The following is a 14955-nucleotide window of genomic DNA, read 5'->3' on the forward strand; positions in this document are numbered from 1 at the left end:
TAAGAAATTTCACAACCTTTCAACGAGCCTATAACATAATCAAAATAACATTTCTTAGGTTCATAAAATTACTATTTTGCCCATCCATACAACTCATGTGTGCATGGGCCATGCACACATAATAACAGTTACACATAACACACAATTATTCTTAACCACACATAAAGCCATAAAAGAATAATGCTCATTTTACCTATTTTACATGCATGATCTTTTTATAAAAACCACATAGTTGGATAATAAACATAATTTTGGACGTAAAAGTGGATTTGCATGTAACATGCATACGTGGGAACATTACGTAATTGCGATGTTTTTTAAAAACGATAATTCTACATTTCTTACTTTTATTGTTTTAAAAATCAATAGACATATAACATGCTTTATTTTTCTTAAAATTTCTAAGTTGATTAATTTCTCAAAACATTATTTTATTTTATAAAATAATTTGATTTAGCTTAAAAAAATGTGACAATTTCCTTTATTATTCTCAAATTACAAAGAAGCAACAAAACTTGGAATTAATTAAAATACCTATTTTTAATATGTTTCTTTAGAAAAACAAATTTTAACATTGGTTAATTGTGTTACATAAATGGTGTGAGAAAATATATTTTTAAGTGTGGGAAAAATATATTTTTATTTAAATTATTTAAGACTTAGTTTTAAGTAACATAAATCCATATGTGACAATTAAATAATCATTTTAAAATTTTTTAAACCGAACTTTCAGCCACTATTTAAATTCTTTAAAAAAAATCACAAATAAGTAGAATCTAAATATTTTTCTCAATCAAAATAAAGAAAATTATAACTTATTAAAATATGCACTCATATCATATTAAAATACCACTTTTCAATATTTCCATAATTTAGGATAATAATTTGTTCCAAAAACTCATCAAATTTATTTTTAGTGAAACACACTTCACATTTTCTTACAAAAATTCCAGCAACTATTTTTACCTTTAAAAATCACCACATTCAATTTAAAACCTCATATTTTTCTAAAAATTCAATAAAAATTATGCAGGTAATTATTTACACACAATATAATTTCAAAGCATAATTAAACTTCACATTAAATTTCTTAAAACATCAAAATATTTGCAAACTTTATTTGAGCACTCAAAACATTAATCTCATCATGAACAACAACATTTTTGTACAAAAATCAGCAAGCATATTAAATCATAAAATTTATTCATTTCATTTTATTCACAAAATTCATGCTCATTTATGCACAATATTTCAACACAAACCCTAGCATGCTTCTAACCTCTTTATCCATTTTAATCATATCATGAGTATACAATAATTCATCATTCGCCATAGAACTTATTCACAAGTCATGAACAACAACCACCATTGATCTTGTGTTACATATATTCTCAATACATTATTATCATGCTATTATTCCAAAAATCACAATCATCATAACATCATACAAGATCTTGCCACAACCTATCATGTTTCTAAAATTTTCATTGACATAAAACATAATAAAAATAACAATCATGTTTTTGCATACCCCTCAAGGCTGAAAGTCATACAATAAACAAATAACCTATTCTTTTCATGCTTTTCTAATATTCATCACCACTACACATATTCTTATTACACAACCATAAAAATCAAACCCAACAACATAAACTCATGCATAAAATAATAAGAAAACACTCCATCAATCCATGAACATCATAACACTAGGGTTATAGATTTTATACCTCTCTTGATTGTAAAATCAAGAATACAATATGATCAACACCCAAACTTCACACCCCTTGTTCAAGCCTAGGGTTTTTTGTTGAAATCCACCATGAGGAGGAGAAAGAAACCCAATCACACAAAACAAATAAACCAAGTCAAAATCATATAATCAAGAAAAAGAGATTAGACAACAAAAATACAAGAAAGACATACTCTAAACTTGGTTCCTCTTCTCCTTCTTCTTCTTCTTTCTTTCTTCTTCTCCTTCTCTCTCTATACGCCACACTCTCTCTCTCTACCTCTCTCTCTAGGTCACGACAGCCACACAAGGATGCCCTCCTCTTTTCTTCCTTTCCCCTTTATTTCCATTCTCTCATAATGACCAAATAAAAGAAAAAAAGGTAAGTTTCCTTTCTTCATTTTATTTCCTTTTAATTCCTTTCACTACAAGAAAAAATTCTTTTAATAACACTGAAAATGTGTTATCAAAACATACCATAACACTTTCTGATGTGTTAAGACCGACTATGTTATCGTAGGTCAGGGTACTTTACATAACACTTTATCATTGTTATACAGATGTGTTATTATACTGTCAACGATAACACATTTTCTGTGTTATTTTAATATATAGATAAGTGTTTAATTATGTTATTTATAGTCGATTATATAACACATTTCAATACTTATAAATTTGTGTTATACTACACTTTAGTATAACACATTTTTTGTGTTATATAATGAAGTTTGCATAACACAATTCTTTGCATAAAAAGTGTTATTGTAATAGATATTATAACACATTTTTCGTATTATTTTAATATTTAGATAAGTTTAAATTCTAATTATATATTCATTTATATAACACTAATTTATTCTATTATATTTTAATTTTTTTTATATAATTAAAATTAGCGTTCTAATATATACTAGCATCATCAAATGAAATTGATTTTCAAATAACAAATAGTAAAAATATTCAACATTATATTAACAATCCACAAATTAATTTAAAACATTCATCATTGTCATCAACAACAAAATGTCCTTAAAGTATTCAAGTAGTCTTAAATATTCAACATATAAGCCTTGAATAAGAAAATTCAAGGACGTGTCTAATTTGTTCTTGAGGTATCTGCTATACGAGAATCTTTTCAAGTGGAAAACAAGAATCTCGGGCAACATCCACAAGTCTAGTTTCTTGGTAGCTTGTCTATGTTCCTTGCACCTGGGGCTGTACCTATTGAAAACAAAATGAACAAGACATCGATTAATGGAAATTTATTTCAAAGGTCAACGTATAAAATTATCTGAATTTGAATAGGTATCCCACCACATGTCATCAGGCCCCAGAGGTTCTTCCTTTAGAAATGCCTCCAAGCATGCAAACAAAGAAATAGCTTCTAGTCGAGTTTTCTTCACGGTAAACCCAGCCTTGTGAACCTCAAGGAGATCCTTGAGAAAGCTGATATCATACAAGTTGTGTTCTTTGTTAGTCCAGTCCAAATATACCTTTACAACTCTACTGGAATTTTATAAAGTGTCCTTCTCAATGGGCTTGCAGCTCGAACTGTTTCCATCAGTAACAAAAAGTTGAAAGGATAACGCTTCGCTGGATTTTTCCTCTACTTCTGCATCATCCATTGACAGGTTCTTAGAATTGTAGCTGTTTGATAGTTCTTCAATAACCTCTTTTTCAAATCCATTTTCCTTACCATTCTGGAGCTTAACTGAAGGACACGTTCTCTTCAAAGGTGACAAAAATCTAGTAACAGCGGCTTCAACATTGGCTCCACATATTGGCTCTTTTAAATAAGTAAGAAAAGGGGTACCGATAAGCTTTCCCTGACAACCCTTAACACTGTCTGATGGGCACCTGAAAAATCCAACTATCTAAGTTAGGAAATCCAGCAGAAGTCTAACAAGCAGTCTGCGTAGATGATCCAAGACATAAAATGACTAGGATACAAAAAATTAAAACACATACTTCTCAAAAGCAGATAATATAGCCAGTATTATCCAGTCAACACTTGACTTGGAGTGCTTGAACTTTATTCATACCGACTTCATCTTCTTAATGAACAAGTCTTACTTTTGTAAGGCCAATAATTATTTTAATTGATACTATAATCCCCTTCTGAAATTACTTAGTTAAAGCTATTTTTCAATAGATGGATTGGCAACACCAGTTCGTACATCACATGTTTACCAGTGCTATTTACCAATTACATAAGGATAGGGATGCAAGCTTACTTTTCACGTGGTCGATGAATTATTTCAACTCTGGATCTTCCCACGACATTTTTAGAAAGTCTATAAGCCACAATATGGTCATCCTCCTTAATTGGAGCCAATAGCTCTGAGGGGTTTTCCAAATATCGAAAAATCTTATGTTCATATACCTGGCAATCAAAATTACAGTTACTCAACCACTAGAACTAAAAATAAGGGAATAAATAAAATAAATTGTAGCAGATATCAATGGAAACCAAATTTACCTCTGCAAGCAGAAGAATCTCATCAGCATTCAAGCAACAAGCATTACTTAGTTGTTCACTAAGATCTTTATAGCAACCTTGCTTTAGCAAACTAACAGTGTATGGCATAGGGAGACCACTTCCATCGCCGTAAAACACAGTCATGGTTATTTGCCGAGTTGCAGTTGAAGGTAGCGGCAACGACAAATACATGAAGGGATCAAAAGTGATTGAAATCTTTCCACATGCTGGGCAAACTAGTGTCGACTTATATTGACCCTGACCATTAACATATAAACATTGTAAGAGAAGAAAATACTTTTGTACCAGTACAGGAAAAAATAAATGCTTATGGTTCAAGGAAAGAAGAAATATAGCTTTCAAGAAAGAAGACTTTAATTCTCACTCAACTGGCAAACATCCACTATCAATGAGTCATTCCGGGCCCTGTGATTTTTCCAACACTCAACGGCAACTTCCTCATCTGGGCGACCATCTGAATCCTTTGCTTCTATGTAAGGTTTTCGTTTAACATGATTTAAATCCTCATGCAGTCCATCAAACAAGAATGCAAGAAGTTCCTGCAAAGAGAAAATTTTATTACATGAAGCAATATAGTGATCATAAAAAAGAGTAAACTATAAAAATATATTTATATATATATAGGAGTCAGTTCAATTGGTATGCTTCTTTAGCCTATTGATAGGAACAAATAATTTGTATGAAAAGTAGTATTTAAATTTTTTGGGGATTGATGATATATGGATAAAGGTGATATATGGTGGACTTTAGATTAAAATCAAGAAGTCAAAATTGATTTCTCGATTGATAGTGAAAAAAATCCTGTTGTGACGACCCCATATTATATATACATGTATGTGTGCTACATGTAAACTACCCTGAATGGTTTATCTCATTTGCAATATGGACAAACTAATCATACAAAACATATCTAACAGACCCTAACGTCATAAAGTACAGATAAGCACAATACAAATTTGTTTGCTGAAGCCACACAAAGAGGTTTTAATTTTAAAATCATTAGCTCAATGGAGTGACTAAATATTAGTAAGAAAAGCATTTTCCCAATTTAAAAAGGCTGAGAAAAAATAAAAGCAAAACTTAGACTTAGTCCCAGTATCATCTGCAAGCACAAGTCCAAAACCAGAGTACTATAAACATAAATAACTGATTGATTTCTCCAACTTCATGCGCTAAAATTTCTCCCAAAAATAAACATCAGGACATAAAAATACATTAAACATTGAAGTATTCAGTATTGAAAGCTTTGCGATTATTATTCAATATACAATACTAACTTGAGAATCATGATGGTTATAGCCACTGAACTGGGGAGAAAATCGAGCTAATTTTCCCTTGAAAACACGTGGTGCAATTGTAGTTCGCCCTGAGGACCATAATTTCCTCAACAGCTCACCAAAGGCGATTGCAAGCTCACCCTGCACAGCTAAAATATACTTTAGAAATTGTATAACCACCAGACCTACTTAAAATTCAAGTTATCCCCATAAAAAAAATAGAAAGAAGATAAAAAAAGAACTAAAACCTACATGCATTCCCAAAGGATTTTCAGTATTGATCTCATCTTTGTAATCTTGCAAGAAATACTCAACAAGAGGAGGTGTGTGAACTAAACATTGCAGGGCACTGTTCATAAAGCAAGTATTTCCTAGATTATGCAATCCTGCCAAACCTCCCCTTTCTCCTTTTGTTGACTTGTAAACATCATATCCATCATCAATATCTGAGAATGACGAACTTACAGCATTTCCCTGATATAAATTAGAGCTATATCCAGTTGAATGGCCATTTGACATTGTAGGCCCCCCAGCAATTGTAACTGAAGACCTGGATGGTTCTATAGATACCAAAGCCAACTCATTTCCTATGTAAACGCATAAAAATGGAGAACATTAGTACAAGTAACAAAAATTATATGTACTTTTATATTAACCATATCATTATGTTTCATGAACCTATAGTAAACACAAAAACATCTTAGAGAAGAAAATAAGAATCAAGACCCAAACCAACACTAAACTATTATCCCTTTTTTTCCTCAAGAAATGTGAGCTAAAACCCTAAATAAAACATACCCATAAAAATAGAAGCAAAAATATGTAAAAACATTAAGTGCTAGAATATAAAAAATGGGATGAAAATTTGAACTATAAGAAACATATACGACTGTGAGAAATTGGTGATTATGAAACTAAATACAATGGTCCCATATTCAAGAAATAAAAGACCAACAGAAAAAAGATAAAAAGAAAGATATAGGGATAGAGATTTAGGGAGAAATAGACAATAATCATGTATGAGAAAGAAACTAGAATTGCAATCCTAAATGGGAAACATCTTCACTTTATCTTTAATAATCACATGTAATAAGCCCTCCATATGTTCAAAATTTCAGAACTGTTTTTTACTAACACAGATGTTGCACCAAAATGAAGTAGCCCAACCATGCAATTCTGATTCTAAACAGCTTAAAGATGTTGCACCTAAAATTGTTAGCGTAAACATAGAGAGATAATTGAAAGCTCCATCTAGTTAAATTCAGATTCCAGACTTCTAACCCCAAAACTAATAGCCTAAACATAGAAATACAATCGGTTTACTCAAATTCACAATGCACAAATCTAAGCCTAAAGAAAACCAGTCCTCATTCTTTTAATTTAAGTTAATTTTGGTTAGAACTTAGATGACAAAGGATCAAATCTATTGAGCAAAAATACTGAGGAAAATTACCTGTTGTTTGAGCCATTCATTGTAAAGTTGTTGCCACCCAAGTTACTGCCAACAGAAGTAATGAATTAAAGAGGAAATGGATATTCGGGTTGGCCAGGTCGAGACCAACAGCTTAAAAAACTAGTTTGGTACAACTAACTTCTAGATTGAATTACTATTAGTTTGGATCAGAAGATCATATCCTACTTGCATAGAATAAACAAAGAAGGTTCTAACTTTAAAGATTTGGAAGTCTACTAACATAAAAGAGAGCATGCTATATCAAAAATGATCAAAAGAAGCATAAACACGATTATATTGAAACATACTATACAGGCTACAAGCATAAACACGAACCAAGACATAACTACTCATAATGATCAACCCAAACCTTCAATTATATTGAAACATACTATACAGGGCATTAATAAGTATTATTCATCGACAATTAAAATGACAATAATAACAGATTAATTCTTATGAATGCTTTGAGCAACCTGTAGTGATCTAATCTCATCTAGTTGGAGAGCATTGATAATAAACAAATGTTGATAATTAAAGAATATCTGAAACTAAAGAATAAAAACTTAAAAGTAAATAATAACACTAATCAATATACTTATAAGAATGTGAAATAGAATCTCACCTATAATGGTAGAACCTTTAAGGTTACCCACACTCTAAAATTGCAACACCGTTTCTTTTAGTAATTTAATCCAGCCCTGAAACCACATCAATTTGTCATAAAACAATGATAAATAAACTGAGAACTTTTGATATTGAAAAAGACAAATAAAATTTTACAGATTTACAAGACTTATTGATCATTTCATGACAATCTGTTTTAATACTTATCTATATATATACACATGTAAGACATGAATTATACTATGGAAAAAATAAAGATAAAGGTAATATTTAATTTGCTTTGAACACTCAGACAAGTATTTTTAAGCCAACACAACAGTGAGTAGAAATATTCATTGGAAAGACAAAGGGAATATACATGAGCATATGTGCTAATATAATATATTAGCATGTGTGACATGGGAATATGTAGGCCAAGACTTTTGGTGATGAGAACATACAACAAACATACCATCATGTTAACAAGCATTTATATTTAGACACATGAAAATATAAGAAATCTATATAGAGGCCGGCTGCATGGCAAATATTTCATTTCTTGCCCCCTGCACAACACAGAACGTCAATTCTGAAACAAACTAAACTGACGCATCAAGAAAAAAAGAGCAAATTCATACTAAATCTTAATAATTATGTTTCAAGGTTCTTTGACCCAATGTCACTCACTGGCTAACTCAAGCTATACTTTACCTTAGTATAACCATTAAGATTGGCAAGGATCTGTATTTTATCCTCGTTAATCATCCTGGCAATCATATGAGATGACATGGATGAGACATCTATAAAATGCTCCACTTCTGATTGGATACGCAGCCTCCATTCAGATCCATCATTTGCACTTAAAGCATAGCAAAAGACATGCCAACAGATTTGTTTAATTTCATGGTAGTTGAAGGAAATGGGTAAATTCAATAATCTTTGGAACAATCAACAAACCTCAAGATTCTCTCTATCGTGCATGCCAAAGACAGAACCCATTAGATGAGACAGAGGATGGTTACCAAAGTCGTTGCTAACATACCTGAATTCAAAACCAGCAACAGCGAATGAAAACAGGCATAGGCAGTATGCACATACAAAGGATAAGAGAATATATATCTCAAACTTACCCGACCCTTAGCCTTTTACTGCCACCTTCACTCTTTATGGGCAAGGCTGCTGGATAATTGAAGGAAGGAAGAGAAAAACGAGATGCAATGACAGAGCAGTGTGCAGCATATTTACGACTACAAGGCCAAAAAGACAGTAAATAAAGTGAACAGACTACTACAAGACCAAAAAGACAGTAAATAAAGAGAACAGACTAATGCAATATATAGGCAATAGAATACTTACCTTATCTCCAATGAAAGCATTGGATCAATTGGATAGGCTATTGCATGGAAAGGCTGCACACTAGGAATAAGAGACATCTAATAGCAAAGATTGAGTGATTTAGAGTGGAACCTGACTGGTAAAGTGGTAATTAGCATCAAATTAAACAACACTTTACCTTTATCTGTCTTCTCAGAATTCCTTCAACTTCAATAAACTTATTTTCATGAGCATCCCAGTCACAAACACACTGGAGAGTAGCACAAATGCAAATATCATATTAGATAAACCAACAGCAAAATTCCTGTATCTAAATTCATTCCAAACCTCTATTAAAAAAAATCATACCAGAATTCACAATAAGCCATCAAAACTCCACCAAAAACTTGTTCAGATCTAAATAAGAAATAATCAAACAATGCTTCATTTCCTTACACCCTATTACACAAAGAAACACCCTATTACTAAAAGATACAGGGTAAATTTATTAACAAGAGGGACCTGAAATTCAAATTTGGGTACTATAGTATTAAAAGACACCATCACAATTAGACTTTTAAAGTCAAAAGACTACATGACCTTTTCGATAATATTAAAAATAAACCAAGCAAGAAAGAGAAAAAAATTATTTAAAAAAAATTTGCAATCATTTTCGCACTTGTTTGTTAATTTCCATTAAGAACTACTGGCTCAAGAGTCAGCAACAGGCTACTATTCCAACCATAACCTTAGCCCTTAAATGACAGAAGTACAGGACTAACAAACCAGATCAATGCAATCATTTATGGTTCACCATCCAAATTCATTTCCAGACAACATTTTTTCAAAGAAGAAACCAGGATAACACTCAGGAACAATGAAGAAAACTTAATGTTAGGCAATTCATGTTGCAAACTAAATGAAACAAGCAACGAGTACAAATGTCAAAAATACAAGAATCAAGATGAAAGTATAAACAAAACTAACATGAGGTTTATGCATAAGAATTTACTACAAGAAACTTAGAAAAGAACTCAAACAAAGCTAAGCTAACTTTTACAATGTTACCTCAACTCTAACTCTTATTTACAGTAGAATGGCTATCATAAATAAATTTCATAACAAAATTACCTTAAATTTCTCGTGGTATTTGAAATGCCTAATTATGAATCGATCAAGTTCCTTCCTTATAAAATCTAGTCCACCTACATCTTCCAATTTTACATTAGGAATGGCAGAAAACCCTTCTCTTCTAGTAGATGGTTGGACAATTTTTATAGCTTTCTGCAAAATACCACACAAAATTAAATTATTCATGCAAAAAAAAATCAGACACTAAATGGTAACCTGTTTTAATTGGCTATGATTGCTTTTAAATATATTAACAAAATATGAAGTATTTCATCACTATGACATTTGTATAATAATAATAATAAATAAAAGAGCAAATTTTTCCTACAAAAGGAAGTTAATTACAAATTTTGTCCTCTAGTATGCTTTGGGTGCTTACAACGCCCAACTGATTCGTAGAGATAATAACATTTAGTAAAATAGTTTCAAATAAATGGTGCATGGCTATTGGATGCAAATAAAACCTTCTTTTGGTAGTGAATATGAAAATGAAGAAGCACACAAATGAATTCTGTATAATTTTATAGGACTGATGTCAGAGGAACAAATTTTGAAAGCAACAGTGCCTAGAGTTTTTACCAAAGAAAGAGTAAGCAATAAAGAAACAAACAAACAAAGTACAAATACAACCAAGCTGAGTGAAATAGAAGATGTGAGATCAAATGTGAAACACTTCAAGCTAGTTCTTAGAATATTTTAACCAATGGTCATGGCTATCACAAAATGTATCAAATTGCTTGGGGTAGAAAAAGGGTGGGCAGAAAAATCATCGTTGACTGAAAGCTCGTCTGAAGATGAAAGGTGTATAACTCTATGTGTGTGTTCATATAAATGAAAAAAAAATGCAAGTATGAACTTTTAGATAGTGATAGAAAGAAAAACACACTGGCATCCACACAGATTACTCATGTCCCTTTTACATTTTTTTCTTATACATTTATAATTTAAATTTGTCTGACCATTGAAATAAGTGGCAAATTAGCTAAAACTTTAATTCCTTAACATAAATTTCTTCACGTTTCATCACAAAACTTTAATCTATCCTTGGTAAACCTACACAAAGCAAAGCATTCCCAATAATATCCTTCTAGGTTAGTAATCTTAAGAGTACATTCAACATTTCACATATTCATTCTCCAAATTTTGAATCTCAACATAGTATCTAATAATCTCAAAGAACAATTGTCATTTAATCTCAATGAAAAATCAGTTCAATTTAATAAAATATGTCGCTGACCAATATGTACGATAGCCATGCCCCAATACTTCTCATGTGAACTGTCCTTGAAGACATTGAAACCCCTCCTCTGCAAGGACTACAAAGAAAACCCAAAAACTAATAGAAAATAAATTAAAAAACACCTATATAGATTTATATATATATATTACCTGATATAGAGAGAATGAGGTCCGACCAAGGGTTTATTGGGAGGTGACGACGATAGCAACGGGAGCTGCAAGGGAAAAAATCAAGGTTGGGCTGCGACGGCTTCGAGAGGCTGAATGCAACGACTTCGTGAGCTTACATTCCTACCCAGTTCGTCCAAAACAGGGTAAGCTTCTCTCTCGAGGTCCGCCACACTGGAATCGTTCGCCTCTGGTGTCGTGTGAGGGCTTGGGCCGGCGTGGTCGAAGCTTCGACGGCCTCTAAAGATCCCTAGCCGGCGCGTGTAGGGGAAGGTAGCGGTCGGTCTCCACAAAGACAAAGGTGAGAGAGAAAGAGTGAAGGAGAGAGGTCTGGTGGGAGAAAGAGATCCGAGAGAGAGGAGAGAGAATGACGAGGAAAAAGGAGAAGGAATTGAAGGAAATGAATTGGCCCCAAATGAAATGAAAAAAAAAAAAGCTAAGTGGCGGGATGGTTTTATTATTACTGCCCTTTTTTCATAAAACGGCCCCAAGTACTCTAGCATAATACTTTCTGTATAGTATTATATTCATGTGTTATGGAAATGGGTATTTGGTGTAGTGTTTTATTTTTCTTTTATTATAAAAGATTGGAGTCAAATGGTAGTTTCCCAAAATGTCTATCCTCATCCAATTTAACTTTATTTACCTTAGAAAATAATGGAAAAACAAATATCACTCCATTTCCCTACACCACACGTCCACTTACGTGCCATATCCTTTATTTTTTATTTTTTTTATTTTCCTACTTATTAAAATAAAACTACCCAAAAATATCAATAAATGGCAATTATAAAATGTGTAGAAAATCCACACATGTGCACCCTATTACCATATACTAGCACACACTAAAACACTAGGGTGCATCACTATCTATCATGCACCTTAGTGCATTCAACCATAACTCACATAATTACCTCAACTGTCACACTTATTTAAAATGTAACACTAATAGTAAAATAAACATGTTACACAATTACTCACTTATTAAATTAATTAACCAAACAAACAATTAACAAATTTAAAAAGATTATACCAAACAATTCTAACAATTAAATAAAATAACAAACAATCAAAAAAACCAAACAACAACTAAATAAAATAAACAATATTTAAATAAAACAATTCATCACACTTAACATTTAAATAAAATAAATCACAAAATTTAAATAATCTATTTTTTTTTTTGGTGCACTACACTTATAGAAGAAAGCCACTTATTGTATGAAAAATTTTAGTGGGGCCTTGCTAAAACATGCAACTTGGGCCCAATAGTTTAAAAATAAAAATAATAGTTTTATGCAACGCTTTAAAAATAAATAAAGTTCAAGTCCCACTGATAAGTTCTGAATAGTTAAAAACAAGAATAACATTGTTCCTTAGAAATTGGCGTTAAATTGATCGTTTGTTCGCCCATAGGATACCCCCACGCCATCCACACTCTGACATCGGAACTCCCCACATCACCATGCGTGCCAAAGAGAAAACATATTTGTTACCTGGAAGGGAAAGTAAGAGGGTGAGCTAAAAGCCTAGCATGGAAGTAAAAACAACACACACGTAAGCACGACAAACATATTCACGTTCATACATCATTATACATCATACTTAACTATATCATCATACATCATCATCATAAACATCATTATCATAAACATTATTATCATAACATCATCATCATAGTCATCATAGACAACGTCATCATAAACATTTTCTTCATAAACATCCACATCATATCTTTTTGAACATGGCCCGCTAATTTGTCCATGTCACATCTTGAGGTAAACAGGTTATATGGTCCTTGAATAACCTCGGCGTTTCCACCCTATGAGGTACGTCTTCATATCCATAGTAACTCGGGTTACGTCTTCACATCCTTAGTAATCCCTTTGTTGTGTCACGCTCATCACGCTAACAACCATTACATGTCATACAACATACAGAAATGCATGCAATCCAATCATATCAAAGCCAAGGAAAAATACATGATTTCTTACATTCATCATCATATCATAACAATATTTCATACATCATATCACATGGTACATCTTCATATATATCATTTATCCTTAGCAAGCCAATCCAACCTTTCATAACAAAAAAAAAAAAAATTCTATCTAAGACTTTCTTGTGCCCAACTCATATACCCCATGTGTGCATGGCGCAGACATGGTGAAAACTACATTTCCAAACATGCATATTTACACATAAAATCGCCAAATGAATAATGCAAATTATTCCTATTTTACATGCATATTTTTTGAGTCAAAATCATACGGTTGAACATTAGACACACTTTTTAATGTAAAAGTGCATTTGCATGCGACATGCATACATGAGAATGTTGTTAAAAAGTGACGTTAAAAACAATATTTCCTACGCACTTATTTCTATCGTTTTCAAAATAAGGATTAAGCACATACTTTTCTTACCATTATTTATCTCTTTAAAATCACTAAGTTGATTAAACCTCTAAAACATTATTTTATTTCATAAAAATAATTTATTTAGCTATTAAAAAATATAATAAATCCATTTAATATTTTAAATTACATAGAAAAAATAAAAGCGTGAACTTATTTAAAATACTTATAATTATCATGTTTCTTTTAGAAAATAATCATTTTATTTAAATTAACAAAATTACAAAACAATTGATGTGAGAGAAATATAAATTTTATGTGTAAGAAAAATATATTTTACTTGTACTATTTTAAGACTTAATCTTATGTAGTATAAATTCATAAGTGATAATCAAATAATTATTTTTAAATTATTAAACTAAACTTTCAGCCAGTATTTAATTTATTTAAAAATCACAAGTGAATTAATATCAACATTAAAATAAAGAAAGTCATATCTATTAAAAGGAACACTCATGGGTTACATTTAAAAATACCATTTTTAATATTTACATAGTTTAGGGTTATTTTATTTCACAAACACATAAATTTTTCTTTCATTTAAAGGACTTTCCAAAATTTTACAAAAAATTCGAGCAACAATATACACTCTCAGAAATCACCATCTTGAATTTAAAATATTATATTTTCTCTAAAAATATATAAAAAAAATATGTAGGTATTTATTTGAGTAAAAACACAATTTTAATGTATATTAAAATTCCCTTAAATTTCTTAAAATTATCATGGCATTTGCAAAATCATTTAAGCATGCAAAATCGTTAATTTCATCATATTTCTCATCAATTAAACACAAAATCAGCAAGCATATTCATCATAAAATTTCATTTCAAACTCATGCTTTTCAAAACTCAATTATGAATATTCATCTTCCACCAATTCATCAATTTATCAATGATTTAAGACAAATCTTTCATTTAACCAATTACCCTAGCATGCATCTATTAACATTTTAAAAAAAAATTATTTAAGATCTTACAATCCTATCATGCTTCTAAGAGTACATTGACATGAACACATAAAGGTCACGTAACATGATTGAATAACCACATCGAGGTCGAAATCCTCATAGCCCAAAATAATCAAATCCTTTCATGTTTACACATAAAACATTTAAG

At 31.2% G+C, this 14955-nt stretch overlaps 1 protein-coding gene and 1 long non-coding RNA gene across 2 annotated transcripts; both read right to left on the reverse strand.

Moving 5' to 3' along the window:
* Positions 1-3243: 3243 nt before the first annotated feature.
* On the reverse strand, positions 3244-6975 carry LOC133799967 (ubiquitin carboxyl-terminal hydrolase 9-like). The gene is made up of 7 exons (XM_062237949.1): positions 6960-6975; positions 5759-6093; positions 5507-5647; positions 4603-4768; positions 4209-4471; positions 3964-4112; positions 3244-3586 (listed from the first exon to the last, which is right to left on the reverse strand). Exons 1-7 carry the CDS (start codon positions 6973-6975, stop codon positions 3244-3246), a joined length of 1413 nt encoding a protein of 470 aa, XP_062093933.1.
* A 1960-nt stretch (positions 6976-8935) lies between these two features.
* On the reverse strand, positions 8936-9688 carry LOC133802130 (uncharacterized). Its single transcript, XR_009877156.1, has 3 exons — positions 9249-9688; positions 9079-9150; positions 8936-8998 (listed from the first exon to the last, which is right to left on the reverse strand). It is a non-coding gene; the product is annotated as an uncharacterized LOC133802130 (long non-coding RNA).
* Between the last annotated feature and the right edge of the window lie 5267 nt (positions 9689-14955).

This window comes from Humulus lupulus, chromosome 9 (assembly GCF_963169125.1).
Source record: "Humulus lupulus chromosome 9, drHumLupu1.1, whole genome shotgun sequence".
Lineage (NCBI taxonomy): Eukaryota > Viridiplantae > Streptophyta > Magnoliopsida > Rosales > Cannabaceae > Humulus > Humulus lupulus.